At 41.6% G+C, this 16,000-nt stretch overlaps 1 protein-coding gene across 2 annotated transcripts; it reads left to right on the forward strand.

Annotated features, from left to right (window-relative positions):
• Positions 1–1,038: 1,038 nt before the first annotated feature.
• On the forward strand, positions 1,039–14,893 carry ASIP (agouti signaling protein). Of its 2 annotated transcripts, XM_074157257.1 has the most exons (4): positions 1,039–1,052; positions 7,662–7,816; positions 12,980–13,041; positions 14,717–14,893. In XM_074157257.1, the coding sequence occupies exons 1-4, from the start codon at positions 1,039–1,041 to the stop codon at positions 14,891–14,893; spliced, it is 408 nt and encodes a 135-aa protein (XP_074013358.1). The 2 variants fall into 2 exon arrangements, with proteins under 2 accessions (XP_074013358.1, XP_074013357.1); XM_074157256.1 differs by lacking the exon at positions 1,039–1,052 and having other exon boundaries at positions 7,636–7,816.
• The last annotated feature ends 1,107 nt before the right edge of the window (positions 14,894–16,000 follow it).

A 16,000-nucleotide genomic window follows, 5' to 3' on the forward strand; every position in this document is an offset into this window, starting at 1 on the left:
TGAGGTGCTGGAGCAGGTCCAGAGAAGGGCAACGAAGCTGGTGAGGGGTCTGGAGCACAAGTCTTACGAAGAGAGGCTGAGGGAGCTGGGGCTGTTCAGCCTGGGGAAGAGGAGGCTGAGGGGAGACCTTATTGCTCTCTACAAGTACCTGAAAGGAGGCTGTAGAGAGGCGGGGGTCGGTCTCTTCTCCCAAGTTACAGATGATAGGACAAGAGGCAATGGCCTCAAGTTACGCAAGGGGAAGTTCAGGTTAGATATTAGGAAATATTTCTTTACTGAAAGGGTTGTCAGGCATTGGAATGGGCTGCCCAGGGAGGTGGTTGAGGCACCATCCCTGGAGGTATTCAAGAGAGGAGTTGACATAGTGCTTGGGAATATGGATTAGTGTTGGGTGGTGTGGTGGTGTGTGTGTGGGTTGCGTGTGTGGTGGTTTTGTTTTTGTTTTTTTGTGTTGTGTTTTTTTTTTGTTTTTTTTTTTTTTTTTTTCATTGGTTGGACTAGATGATCTTAAAAGGTCCCTTCCAACCTCTGTGATTCTGTGATTCTGTGATTCTGTCATGTCAGGTGGAGTTTAAAGGAATTGGGTGTATAGGACAGTATCACTGGAGACATTGCTAGATCACATGATATGTCAAACAATGGCATTTTGTAATAATTTTTTTATTCTTTGCTGGCATCCGTTCTAATTTAAATGCATTTTTGCTCCACATGGGTAACCAAAATTGGACACAATACTCTAAATGAAGATTGGTATCCTGCACACAATATTAAACACTTTCATATTTCTGTTACAAATACTTCTCTTGATACACCCTAGAATTGAATTTGCTAGTTTGCTTTTTTCACAGCTGCATCACATTGTCACTCTTGGTCATGCTGTGAGCAGTACACCCAGTTCTTCCCCTTCTACCATTCGAAATCCAGAAGCCATTAACTTCAGAAATTTTTTTGCTCTCAAGCTTAAGTGTTTGAACTCGGCCTCTGCACTGTTCCGTCTCATCCAGTTTCACTGCTCCATTCCTCAGGATTACCCAGGAGATGATGAGGACAAGGTAAGGGAAACAATGAAAGAGTGCAAAAGGAAAAAGAGCAAATGCATGAAAGGCAAGAGAAATTTGTCTAAAGGAAATGCTGTGTCAAGAGGAACAGGGCACAGTGCATCACTGAAAATTAAAAAAAAAAAAAAAAATACAACCCAAAAGGCAGAACCAGAAAATAGAAATAAAAGGAATAGGGGAGCAAAAAGGTTAGACTGAGTTCAATAACTTAAAAAAAAAAGGTTAAAGTTAAAATTGCACAGAAACTTAACATACAGCATCAAACACTACAGAAGTCTCTCTGGTGCACTTATCTCTGTACAACATTTACAGTTCATTTTAGGAAACTGATTGTGGTTTTCGTATAGAGAAACTAGAGAAAAGACAGTGCCCCTTGTCCTCAGCCCCTGTAGTTGGGAATGAAAAAAAAAAATACACAGAAGACCAGAGATAAGAGCCTGGAAGAAATAACAAAAGGAACGAGAATGAACTGCGAGAAGTCCTCCAATGCCTCTTGCCAGTTTGACTCTGGTCAATAGTATTTAATAGCCTTGTTTTCAAATTAAAGGACAAAAGAAATCGCAATTTGGAGGCAATACACTAGAATCCCATAAAAATTTTAGGCATGTCATGTCATTTTTTTGTTTAAAAACAACTTAAGATCGCACCATTGTTTTGGCAGTGTTAAGTTGGTGGTTGGACTCAATGACGTAGAAACTTGAGTGGTAGCATTAAGTAGAGATATTAGAGGAGGACTATTAAATCTTCTCAACTATTGCCCTTAAAAGAAAAAAGACTTGGATCTAAATTTTGCTTGAAGTCTGAAAAAGGTTGCTTTTCAGCTACATACATGTTGTATCTTCATAGAGAGCACATTGATAATTTTTTACCCAAACCGAGGTTAGACCCAAGCACCACGGCTATGCCCTTCACATTTTTTTCAACAAGCCAAAATGCGAAGGTAGAACATGAAATAATGAATGAAGTATCAAACTGGAACAGACTCTCGAAACATGGAGCTGGTTTTCCACAATCATGGCCAATTTTTCAGGAGCGAATCAGAAAAGTTAAGTTTGAATGGAAGATGCCCAGAAAAAAAACTACACAAATGGGACAATCAAATAGTGATATTTCCCCTGGCCCTTGACTAACACAAAATAGATATTGTGAAAAAACAAAAATAAGTCAAGAATCATTGACTCTTATAAGTATGTAATCATGTTCAGAAAAACACAATGGCTGTTATGGTTTGGGTAAAATGCATTTGTGCAACGATTTTTACAGTTATGTACGAGGGATCCACCTAAACATAAATCAGAATTCCTGATTCAATGTCAAAACTTGTTGGTGAGTGGAATTAACATTGCTCTCGTGGCTTCCAGAAGAGCTGAGTTTGGCAGAACTCAAATGCTGTGGTAATTATAAATGCAAGTGATTTGAACGAGTGAAAAACAAACCCTGCAGAGATATGCCTGTGAAAGCAGATGTGAGCAGTCTGGCTGGCAGCAGCCAGGAAAGTTATCTCCAGGCAATGTAGTGGTATTTATTATACTACATCTAGCTGTAGTGAAGAAAAGAGGAAAACTTAAGTATTTTGAGGATTTCCTATTATGATGAGTAGCAGATGGGGATATACAGTGTATTTCCCACAGGAAAAAGCCTTTTATACTGACCTTGCACTTAAGGTGAAAGGGAGGGGGTGGATGTGTGCACGAGGAGACCCGCTGTCCTCCATCTTCACCATGGGTAGCGAGGCAGGAAAAGTACTTTTGGTTTGATGATTATTGGTAGGTGGTGAGGTTACAGTTATGTTTAAGTGAAAGCAGCCCATTCAGCATCACATGCATGGGGGGGTGAGGGGGATATGGGAGAGACACACTGGGGTTCAGCAGCCGCCCAGCATGAATCGCAGCATGGAGCCCTCAATGCAAAGACACCCTGGAGACACTGCTTGAGTCCACATGAGACTATTACAGCTGGCATGAAGACAGTGGTGATACCTGCAGGGCATGCTGCTGGCACTGCCGTGTTGCACCACCCAGGAGGAGGATACAGCCATTGAGTCTTGGCTGCAGGGGGTGCCCCGGGCATCCCCTCGAGCCTCACACCTCTGGAAGGAGCACAGTGGTTGGGGTGCCACCTCACCGGTGAAGGATCTGCAGGAAGGGGTTAGCAGACTGGGTGGCACCCAGAAGGATGAAGATCTTGATGTTTGCATCAGGAGGAAGCTATGGGAGACAGTCACCAGAGACACCTTCCTGGAGATGGAGGCCCAGATCTACCAAACTCAAAAGGTTTGGTGCTTGCTGGGGGCTGAGATTTGGGAAGTTGTGGAGAGACTGCCAAAGCTCCTCTGGACCCTCATGCTGGACCTGTTGCTGCCCGACCACACAGCCAACAACCGTACAACCAAGGGAGGCTTTGGGCATACCCAGAGTGACTCAAGCAATCAGTGGAGCATGGTATGAACACAAAAAGATGAAGTACTTGATGTCTTCCCCAGACCAACTAGGTCTGCTTTTGGCCTGAGACTGGATACAAGGGTTCTGGGAACACGGCATTACCCACTGCAGAGGAAGATACAGTGCAGAGGGCACTTAAACCAGCAGGACATTGAAAAGTGCATGGGACCAAGCAGAGTGCATCCCAGGGTGCTGGTTGATGCTACTGCCAGGCTGCTCGCTTTGAGAGGTCATGGCAACTGGGGGAGGCTCCTCATGCCTGGAAAAAGGAAACATCACATCCAACATCACATCCATCTCCAAAAAGGGGCAAGATCCATGGAACTACAGATCAACTGGGCTGACCTCAGTCCCTAGAAGTGGGTAGAGAAAATACTCCTTGAAGCCATTTCCAGCCACAGGAAGGACAAAAAGGAATTGTGAAGAGCAAGCATGGATATACCAAAGGCAAATCATACCTGGCCAACCTGATTGCCTGAATAGCTTTTAATTTTTGTAGCTAGCTTAGGGAATTGCACCAGGAATTAAAACTTGTTTGGCACAGCTCTTATGATTGTTGCATCTATACACCTTCCCATTATATCAAGCCACACCAGACACCTCAACGTCTTTCAAGGCATCCACTAATTCTTGCTTTTTTCCTTGCATTCCCTCTTTTTCTATCCTATCCTTTTCCAAATAGGAGCATAGCAGCAGAGTGTAGGCAGATTTGTCAGTGAGTTACTGAGCAATGTAACACAGTTTTCAATATTTTACATTTCTTTGTCCACATACTTTAACATTTTCTTTTTCTAAGCAGCTGTTTTCAGCCATTTATAATGATGCTGTTTTATTTATGAGTTGGTCCAAATTTGTCAGACCTCCTAGGAAAATTTCAACTTGTTCCTTCCAGTGTTTATGACAGACTTTATGTATGAATGTGTCAAACTGTTCACTCTGTTGTTGTATGAGGTTAGATCTCCGAATAGAGTGAAATCAGCTGTGACAGGAAATGAGTTTCCCTCAAAAGTGTTGAATGTACAGGGTGTTTCCGGGGAAATCAAATTTCTTCATGAAGACTTTTAATACGACATCGCGAAAAATAGATTAAAAAGAGACAAAAGCTGTTTCTCATCATCTGTCATTTTCCAAATTTACATTCAGGAAAATGCTTATGAGGGCTGACAATATGGGTAAGTATCAAAATACTCTATTTACATATTAAACATAATGAGCCAAAGCACAGAGGAAATGGCATGGAAAAGGGTACTGTGATCTCTGATGACAATCAACAGACTTTTAAATGCTTGATTTTGTTTTGGTTTTAAATGTACATCTGTCATTCCCTTGACAATAAAGGGCACTGCCACATGTTAACTATTTACTTACATAATTTGCTGAACTGCAGCTAAAGGTCAGGGCTAACATTCGGTGGCTGAGGATGTCAGTGCTGTGCAAGACTAGGTCCCCATAAACAACAGTTAAAACATGTTAAAGTTCTGCTGGTACATTTTAGCTTCATTAAAGCAATAAACAGTAACTCTCTAAAGATATTACTATTTAAGCAATTTACTTCTCCATGGTTGAGAGCTCAATAGGAAAATAGACTCTTTTAAGACTAAGTGTTCATAGAAAAGCAGATGTGAAGCTTGCTGGAGCCAAGGAAAATAGTTTGATTGCCTTAAACAGCCTCTGATGAGTCCCAGAAGGAAAATCAGGAAAATAATGAGCAAAATTGGAAAGTAAATGTCTCTTTAATGCAAAAAAAAAAAAAAAAAAAAAAAAAGAGCAAACTTGGGTAAGGGTTTCGTGATACAATGCAAAAGATTAAATCCAAGATTACATGCACCTTTTTTCTCATCTTCACTTCTGATTTCACTTTCCACCTCTTTCACCTTTTCACGAGCTCTGTTGCACACATCAAGCAGACGGCGCTGCTCTGAGGAGTGTTACCTTTCCAGCCAGTTGGTATAGTTTGCAAATCAAAGGCATATTCACCAATATATGCATTTTCCAGGTTCAAACAGTCGCTCAGAGGCTGTAAAATTCCTACCACCTCAGTGTTTTTGGCAAAAAAAACCCCACGTGCACAAGAATTGAAATGAACACATGCAGCTAGGTTTGAATTTTAACACTAGAGCGTGTTCAGATGTCACTCTGTTTGAAGTGAGCAGATGCAAGCTGTCAAACTTTACTATTTTATTACATTTGCACAGGCACAATTGCATTCATTGGCTGAATTTTCATTCATCACATTCATTGGCTGAATTTTCTTAGTTTTGCTGAGATAAGGACAAGGAAGTACAATGGAAACAACATTTTGGGGTGGAGGAGCTTTATTTAAACAGTACTCTGGGGGCATGTTGACTTCGTCTCCGGCAGCCAGTTATGTGCCAGCTGTGCCAATACTCCAGATGGGCACCACACACTGATCTAAAAATCGTAGGTATGTTATAGAGTATATTCTGCAACTGGGCTAAAAAGTTGCTTTAAAAGGCAAAAACCACAGCATGAACACCACTATGTGCAAATCTAAACAGGTCACAGCTTGCTCTCTTCACTCCAGCTCAGAGCATGGAAAGAATTAGAGCCCAAATGTCTACATCTACCTGTCATAGGCGTGTCCTGCATCATTGAATCACAGAATGGGTTGGAAGGACCTTTAAAGGACGTCTACTCCAACCCCTTTACCATTAGCAGGGACATCTTCAACTCAACCAGGTTGCTCAGAGCCCTGTCCAACCTGGCTTGGAATGTTCCCAGGGATGAGCATCTACCATCTCTCTGGGCAACTTGGGCCAATGTCTCACCACCCTCAGCGTAAAAAATTTCTTCCTTCCCTGTATGCCTAGATCCTGTGAAAGTTAGCATAATTAAATGCTAAGTAAGCTAAGATTTTTTAAGTAATATATTTTATTTGATATTTAGAAAACAGACAGGTTTTTGGGAAAACAAGCCATTATTCATCTTTTTTTTTTAATTTTAAGCATATACCTAGAATATCAATAGCACCAGGGATACTCAGGTTGGTAAAATTAGTTACCTAAAAAGAAGTTCTAATTTTTAGCTGAATGGTTGTGATTATGACTTAAATAACCTGAAGTGTAACAGAGTCTCAGTTTTTAGCGATTAGATCGAAACTCTTCCAATGCAGAAGTTCTTCATCTTTTAACTCTCTCATAATTAAGTCACTACAACCAGATTAATTGCTCAAAACATTTGGTTTCACTCCTCTTTTTACTGCTGCTAGTAGCTTTTCACTGACAAAAAGCTACCCATAAATCAGGAGGCTGGCAGAGCCTCTGGGAGACGGCTCCCATAACTGACACGGTGTGAAACTAATGCACATGGAAATAAAAATTAACTTTGAATTTCAACAGTGTTAAGAATCTATAAGAAAAGGAGCCCGGGATGGTGATAGGCTCTGGGTACCCCCTACAGCTGCACAGTGTTGCGCCAAGGTTGGCCACGGCCAGCCACACTCTGCAAAGCTCAGGTTTCTCCATAAGTACGGTCAAATCCCATAGACTTTGTTCCATCTTAGAAGTGATTAAGTACATACTAAGCCCTAAGGCTCATAAATGCTTTACAGCACTGGGCCTTTAATAACTTGTGTAAGTTATAGCTGTGATTTGCTATGGGACCAGAGCAGCCACATCAGGGTATAATAAAACAAGATATTTCTTCATGACTTATTTTTAAATGGAGAAAACTAATGGGAAACATAGCTTGTGTTTTTTTAAATTATCTTTATTTTTCTAGGTTTTCTAGCCCAAAATTGTAAACAAGATTTTCTGGGAAAAATCTGATGATGCGATTGAGCTGTCAAAAGTGACAGCAACAGTTCTCCTCCCCTTGGTCATACAATCAACAGCACTGTAAAACTCAGTGGGGAGAACTCACAGCTTTTGGGAAAAAAAGACTTTTGAGAAAAGAATTGAGAAAAAAAGACCATCTGAGGGAGATGTATCTGACGTAGCATGTTTCCACTCAGACATCTGCAATCTTAGGTATTTAGGTAACAGAAGCGAAGTGGTGGAGCCCAAAGATTTGGCGAAGGTATGTTGCTGAAGCTGCACAACATGATAGAAAACCATTGCTGAGCTTCCTATCCTTGCGTCTCTTCTACATGCAGGTTTTGACTGACTTTGGTTTTCATGACAATGGAATTTTTCCTCCCCAGGATGGAAAGTAAGAACCTCTTCCTAAGCCTATTGCTCTGCTACAGTTTCCTCCGAGCCACCAGTTCCCACATGGTAATAGAAGAGAAGACAGAATGCACCTTGCCAAGGAGCAACAAGATGAACCTCCAAGATCTCCCACCCATCTCCATAGTAGGTTAGTAAAAGCTGCCATTTGGTGCCAAATTAACAAGATTTACAGAAAATACAATTGTTGATTAATATGGGTTATTTTGATTGCTTGCTGCAACACTGCAAAGTCATACAAATGCCTTAGTAGTGGCAATGCAGCCACAGATTCCAAGAATGGCAATGTGGGAAACCACAGCCTAGAGTATTAAAAAAAAATATAAATCAGACAACTTATTTTAGTTTTACCTATTTCACTTCAGGTCCTATCATACTGTAAGACTCTTTATATTGAAGAGAAGTGTTTTTCTGTTAATATGGGCATTAATCTTGCTTTGAAAGACCAGTGCAAATAGAAAGAGCGAACTTAACTTTTGGGGTTTTTGGGATCTGCTCTTGTGGCAGAGAAATCTTCAATTCTCTAAGGTATTAATATAACCTCGATTAACCTGTGTGCCAAGCCATCTCAAACCAGGGAAAGGTAAGGGCACTGCAAGGAAGAGCCAGAGGTCATCCCTTTATCCAAGACAGGACCAGCTTGTCCCTACCGCTGTCCTGTTAGGGAGGAACTGTGTTAGGGCAATGCTTAACTCTTTTCTTCACAAAATTTTTTCCTAGTGTCTGCCCTAGCTCTTTCAAGCCTTAGCTGCAGAATGTAATTCATAACTGTGTCAAAATTTTAATAATTCAAAAAACAAAGCTTCTCTTGTTTATCTCCTTTCTATAGGCTTTTAGGGCTTTTTGCCTAAAGCGGGTTGGTTTCATACCTTGTTCCCTGTGTTTTCTCTGCACTCTTGCTCAGGAGAGCATTTCTTTAAGGATAAACAGTTCCCCCACACATGCATTCCCAATGAAACCCGAACCTCTGAATCCTGAGTTAACTCAGGGTTGTTTAACCACAAGTTTATTAAAGCTTGTGCTGTTCTGCAGACCCCCAACCCGTATCATTTCACAGTCCTTGCGATCCTAGATGCCTTCAGCTTCACACTTCCAATGATTTTTTTTTTTATTCCAATTAAAATCAGAGATATAAACCACATTCCCTTCAACTGATTTGTCTTCTCGCGTGTCCCCGTGCCTTAAACATGGCAGATGGGCTATGTCATCCCATCTCACTTTGCCAACAGACATCCAAGACAGCAAAAACCCCCCTAACGCTGTCAGGTCCTCTTGCTTTGGAGGGTTCTGCAACGCCTCCCAAAAACCCGTCCTCCCTCTCTGCCCCGTTCGGATGCAAGAGCATCCATGTGGCCTCATCTCTCCATGGTGAAGCCCGGCTGCGCTGCTTTCCCATTTCATAGTCAACAGAGGTGACATAATTAGCCAAGATAAGGAAAGAAACCCGCAGCAGAATGAGGGGCTGAATCTAAGCGAATGGTGTAACCTCCAGCTCACCTTCACATCCGTTCTTCTCCTCCGTGCATACAAACAGAATGAACATTTGACTCTGAAAATGCAAAAATAATTCAAAAGAGCAGATCTTGGCATAATGCTCACCTCTTCCATAGTCCGCTTGCCTGACTATTCCAAAAAGGAAAATACAGATACAAAACCCACTGGAACACCATTGGCCAGGGCTGCACTCACTCTCTTAGGGCACGAGGCATTTCCAGAGGTATCTCAAGGCCTTTCTGCAGCCAACTTGTCCAAAGACGAGGGGCCACTCTGATCCTCCACTACCCCACACCTAAAGGAAATTGAAAACATGCAAAGTGAAAAAACTGAGACAAATAATTCCTCTTTTTCTTATTCAATAGAATTTGATCTACGTTTTGAAATAGTTTATTTTGGAGATGAAATGGCACATGCTCAAACCTTTCTGGGTTTTATTTCAGCCAGAAACCACATTACCTCTATCACATATTAACTAAAATAATTTAATTATAACTTGATAAACTAAATATACATTAATCAAAAGCATGCGTTAGTGAATAGCATATGGAGATCATTTGAAAGTCCCCAGCCATGACCTTTCAACGGGTGGAGAAAGGACACGCTCCGATGCTGGTTTGGGCTTCAGGTGACCAGACCAAGGGACCTTCCAGCCCTGCTGAGAGCAGGGGGATGGCAGCAGATCTCATCATTTTCACCAGAGTGAGCTGGGAATAACACCACCTGACTCATTCCAGCATTTTGTGAGACATAAGTGGAGGCCCAGCCTTTTCCCCTGCTTTTTGCGAGGGTCTGTGCTTCATGCAGCAGCAGGAGGAAGACACGGAGCCGTGCCCTTCACGGCGCTGGCTGCTGGGAAGAGTTGCCGGAGGGAGGGAGACTGCCCTGGAGACGGCCCGGGAGAGGATGGAAACAGGTCGAAATGGGAGAAACTAATGCAAAGAGGTGACAGCAGCTGGAAAAAGCTCCCAAGGAGGAGTGGGCAGGGCTGGTCTGTCCAATTACCACCACAGAAACAAATAATTTAGAGCAAATATTAAGAGAATATTTAAATAACCACATCTTCCCCTCCCCTTCTGATACTGTCAATTTCTTTAGGATTTATCAGCTGTAATTTATCATGCTGATACACATAATCTATTTCTGTACAAGCTAAGAGAAAAATTTCTTTTCAGCTTGATTTCAACATTTTGGATAGCACTTCCTATCTCAGAGACATTTTCTTATACCAAGTCCCGTTCCTCCTGGTTGGCCACACAGAGCAGACATGAAGGCCCTCGTGTTACAACGCAGTTTTTAAATGTTGCTTCATCCATACTTGAGTAACAAAACTCATTTGCAATCAGCTGTTTATACACCCAATCAGTCAATCACAGTGGTCAGGGTATCAAAAGGTGATATGTCTGGCTCAAATTCAATAAAACCCAAGGCTGGAGTTGAATCACATCCTAAAAGGCAAGCAGAGGATTTGCCAGCATCAACTAGTAAAACACACAATCATGTAATTAATACATGCTTTTTATAGCACTTCAAATGCAGTTGTATCAACAGGGGTTGGAGCTGTGTGTTATCAATATTTTTCCAAGCCTGTCTTACATTTTCCCACATTGCCATAGATGAGATTTGGAAGGACCTGGTCAGTTGGGCAGCTGTTGGAAACACAGTAGGTAGAGCATGAGGAATATGAGATTAGAGGCCAACTGGGAAAAGCAGGTGTTTTACCCAACCCAGAGGAACCAGAGAAGAGACAATCATAGCACTCACCTCTCAAAAAAAATACGAGTCTCTACATTTCCCTCTCATCTGCCCACTGGGCATCATTTTCTTCTTTGCCACATCCCCTGGAACAATTCAAGCGCATTTACATCATGCCAATGGTTAAATCTCTGCATAATGACATCATACACCCTTTAACTGAATGTTATCGAAACAATTTTCTAGGCAAAGCAATCCACACAATCCTGTAAAAATAGAAAATTAAATTAATGTAGATTTAAATGGCTTACAAGCATCTTGGTTACTGTCGGGAAGTTTCAAAGGGCAGCATAGCAAAGCCAACTTAATCTGCCAGCCGGAACTGGATCTACACCAGTAATCCCAGTTAGAGCAATGCCTTTTTTCAGACGTGCTCTTATTAAGCCACAATAACTTTACATACTTGAAGTATAGTTTTCCCTCCCACTGTTTCTTAGAGATGTATTACCCTAACTATAATTATGCAAGGATAATAAATTACACCCTTCCCCCCACCAAACCCACCCAAAATGTGTATTCTTCATTCTGTAAATCCTGGCAATTATTAAATATTCAAAAAGATATGGATAGCAAATACTGGAATAGATAAGGAGCCACCATTCATTGGTGGGCGTATGTAAATTTTTTATCACGATCATTCATTACACACAGGTAGTGCCTGTCACAAACCTCACACACAGAATAAAGGTATCATAGAATCATAGAATGGTTAGAGTTGAAAGGGACCTTAAAGATCATTGAGTCCCACCCCCTGCCCTGAGCAGGGACACCTCCCACCAGACCAGGCTGCTCAAAGTCCCCTCCAACCTGGCCTTGAACCCCTCCAGGGATGGGGCAGCCACAGCTTCTCTGGGCAACCTGGCCAGGGTCTCACCACCCTCACAGCAAAGAATTCTTCCTAACATCTCACCTAAATCTCCCCTCTTTCAGTTTAAAACCATTACCCCTCGTCCTATCGCTACACTCCCTGACAAAAAGTCCCTCTCCAGCTCTCCTGTAGGCTCCCTTCAGGTACTGGAAAGCTGCTATGAGGTATCAAAAACACTATAAGAGATCAGTGAGCTGGGAAGTGTCGCATGCTTTAACAGTCTTGCCGTGTTAGATCCCAAGACAAGTCCTAGTCATGGAGCTTACACATAGTATATATATCTATATTATATATAGCGATATATATGGAAATAAATAGCATTATATAGTAATAGCATTATGTAGTAATATAGTATATAATATACATAGTAATAAATAACATTAGAGCTGATATGTTAGTAATAACAACAACAAGTGCAGTAAATGCTATGAGCCCTCAAGGGACAGTATGAGGAAGCTCACAAATGCTAATGATTTGATCTAAAGGGAAAAAAAAACTCAAATGCTACATCAGGCACAGTCTCAGCACCGCCCCCCCCCCCCCCAAATTTACCAGATCCAAGCTTCAACTCTACAAATATTCACAAAGCTCTCAAACCTACAGGCACATTAATGAAATACCTTTGCAAATAACATTTTGTAAAACTGGATGGTAATTGAGAAAGGAACAAAGAACTGAAGAAAGAGACGTGGCATCACACAGGTGAAGAGCTTATGCCAAATTATCAAAGAGGGATTTTGCTTGTGTAAACCAGCCTACACTTGTTAATTCCTGCCAAAATGATGCTGGTAACACCACCTTTAAACAGGAAAAAAAAAAAAAAAAGGAATTCTAAAGTTTTTTCCTATTTTTGTTCATGTGACTAATGTGCATAAGTACCTCCATCTTTTAAACAGAGACCTTTAATTTTATTTCTCTGGAATTATTTTCCTTGTTCGCTTCTGACCAAGCAATGTGTCAACAAGCCCTCCTAAAACACAAACACCACCGCTTCTGCTTCGCGGGAGCTCAGCCGCGCGGTGCGTAAGTGAGGACGGCTCCTGTGAAACACATGGTGATGAGGAGGCAATGCAGGTTACCCGCCTTCTCTCGCGCAAAACTGCTATTAACCATCTCAATTAAATAACGTCTGCTGTAACATTGATTTAATATTATGTTGTGCTATTCTCTTTGAAGATTTAACTAAAAGGTCCCAGAAAGTCAGCAGGAAAGAAGCAGAGAACAAGAAGTCTTCCAAGGTAGGTGGCTGTTCAGAAAACATCGTTGAATTCGAATGGGTTGTTGCTTCTATAGTTTTCCTCAGTGCCTTCATTTCCAAGGCTTTTACAGCCATTCCCAAATTTAAATAATTTACATACAATTTGAAATTCTGAATACTGTAAAAACAGATGCAAAACATTAATGGTGAAAAGAAAATTGTGTGGTCTTAGAGTAGTAAGAGGTTATTGTTTGGGTTTGGAGGGGGTCTTGCTGGTTTTGCTTTTGCTCTTGTTTTTTACAGTCCTCTTTTACACAAAAGGTACTTTAATCTTGAGCTGATCGAATTATTTGTAAAATTATTTAGGCACCCACCATAAAGAAGTATCATTCCCAGTCCCACCGTGTGGGTTAACCCTACGGGTTCTGCAACCCAGGGGGCACAAACTCAGTATCTGCTGATTTTTAACCACACGGGGTCAAAAAATTAAAAGCATACAAAGAAGTTGGTATTTGTTCGTAAATGTTAACTAGCAATTTTATCAGATCAGTAGATTCGGATTGATACATTTCCTTAACGTGATGTTACCCATAAGTCTCAAATGTGAAGTATTACATAGACTGGACTCCTGTACTTTAAAGGTTGTCTAGAAGAGTAGAAAATCGCATTTTTACTTTATTTTTAATATGTCATGATAGCATTTTATAGCCAAAACAGTCATTGCTGCAACCAGAAACATCCTTCTTTTCCTTTCCAATTGATGTCTTGTGAGGTCAATCTTCCTTGAAACACTTCCTAAATCTGCAGGATGACCCAGGTTTAAAAGAGCTTCAGGACATCACTTAATTCCACCTTCAGCTCAAAGCAACACATTCTTGCCATCAAACTTTGTCAAAGTATTTTGACTTAAAAGCTCCTGAGGCACTTAGAGACCACTGAACTTTTTACCTTAAAATTTAAATTCCTGAGAACTACCAAGTTAAAGAAGAGCATAGGATGCCTCTAGATGGTGGGCTCCAGAGGTCCCAGGTCCCAGGCATGTGCTGGTGAACCCAAAGTTTTCCACCTTTCCAAATCCCAGACAGAGAAGCATCATTCCTTGGGGAAGGCAAGAGATCTCTCTTAGCTCACTTACCTGTGCCTGCAGTTGAGGATTCCCACACACAAATCTGACGCACAAAGGATTACCAAGCTCCAAAGGCAGTTCGACAAACTAACCATGGTTGGTAGAGCATTGCCAAGTCACCTCCCCTCTCTCACAGCTTGGGGAAAAAAGTGAGAACCAGCCCTACAGATCGACAGGAAGGTTTCACTCTTTCATTTGAGAAGTTCAGGGATTTCTGAGTAATTCCTTGCTTTGTTTTACTGATAACATTGGTGTCTTTGCAGATTCTTGCATCCCTTTCTTCATTGCTGCCCCATTCTTCCCTACAGAGCATTTTCCAATGCTCGGTCTATCCTGTCAAGTTTCTAATTGCTCAAAATATGGGGCTGATGAGGTTTACCATTTTGCTCAGTAGGTTGGTCTTAAGCAGCATTTCCATGACCTAGTCCCACCACGTCCCTGTACTGCTCTAAATACAGGTCTCACTGGTAGCAACCGCATACTCATCTCAAGCCAGAAGCTCCCACCATTCACTGTCTTTCCACCTATGCTTTCTTCTGACCCAGACTCGTTTTGTGTTTATACGAGTTTTCATGTTTTTTCCTCCTAGAAAAATGCTGAACCGAAGACGTCTCCCAAACCAAGGCCCACACCAGCTGCTGACTGTGTGCCAAACTTCAAAACCTGCAAACCACACTTGAATTCATGTTGTCACTACTGTGCTTTGTGCAAATGCCGAATTTTTCAGACCATCTGCCAATGTCTAATGTTAAACCCAAAGTGCTAAGCCAAACTGGGAACACAATAGGATTCTGTCTTTCATTAGCTTCTCAAGCATGTATTTCAAACTGCCCCATGTGTATAGCAATCAAAGTAGAGAGCTTTGAAGATGACAGCTTGGATTTGCCCCTCTTAAAATTAAATGGACAATTTTTTTTTTCATGGGGTTAATGCTATCATAAGCAGGACGTTTTTTCAGGGAGCAGACAACCAGGGAGATTGACATTGAACAGGTACTTTTAGCAAAACTGACCTACCTTTTAAGAAGAATTCTGGGTTCTTGTTGGTTTGGGGTTTTCTTGTGTCTTTGGGTTCTTGGGTTTGGGTTTGTTTTTTTTTTTGTGGTGGTGGCTTTGTTGGGTTTTTTTTTTTTGAAGGGTCTTGTTAACCACAGACTGCAGTATTGTCTAACCAGCACCCCCAAACCGCCACACTAAACCAGGACCAGTTACTCCAGTGAGGGACCAAAGCCTGGGTTTGCCCCCAAGGGCAGCACAGCACCAGCTTCCAGCACAGCCAAAATATCATGTTGAAAATGCTGGTCTCAGGTTAACTCCCTTTTCACACATTCAGCAAAAATCAGGATGAGAATTTATATAGATTATTGTACCTGAAAAGACAGGCCCAAATCCATAAAGTAATTTTTCAATCATCCCCAGCCGAGCATCAATACATCCACCTCCAGGGGTTTTAGTCATTCTACCAGTAACCGGTATCTCCAAGGTGTATAATACACACATGTATTTGAACCCTGAATGTGTCTGTGCCTCATGACTCAGAAATCAGAGTTTTTTTCCCCAGCTGTATCCATAGGAATAGAGTCCTCAGCCCTTCTTCTCCTGCTGCCACGGGCACATAGAGCCCAAAAGCAGGAACACATATCCAGGACTTTGAGGAAGAAATGAAAGAACAGCAAAAGATGATTGTGTATCCCACATGGACATCTTGAAGAAAACCATTACAAGCAACCACTCACTCTTTCTTTGCCCATTCTTACCATGGGCAACTCCCAGCAGTTCTCCCAAGCATGAATTTGGGTGGCAATCACTGTGCTGCATGTAACCAGCGACCACAGGGGGGGAAAAAATTACCAAATGCTGTATCAACCCTTAAA

The sequence above is a fragment of the Numenius arquata genome, chromosome 12, assembly GCF_964106895.1.
Source record: "Numenius arquata chromosome 12, bNumArq3.hap1.1, whole genome shotgun sequence".
NCBI classification, from domain to species: Eukaryota; Metazoa; Chordata; class Aves; order Charadriiformes; family Scolopacidae; genus Numenius; species Numenius arquata.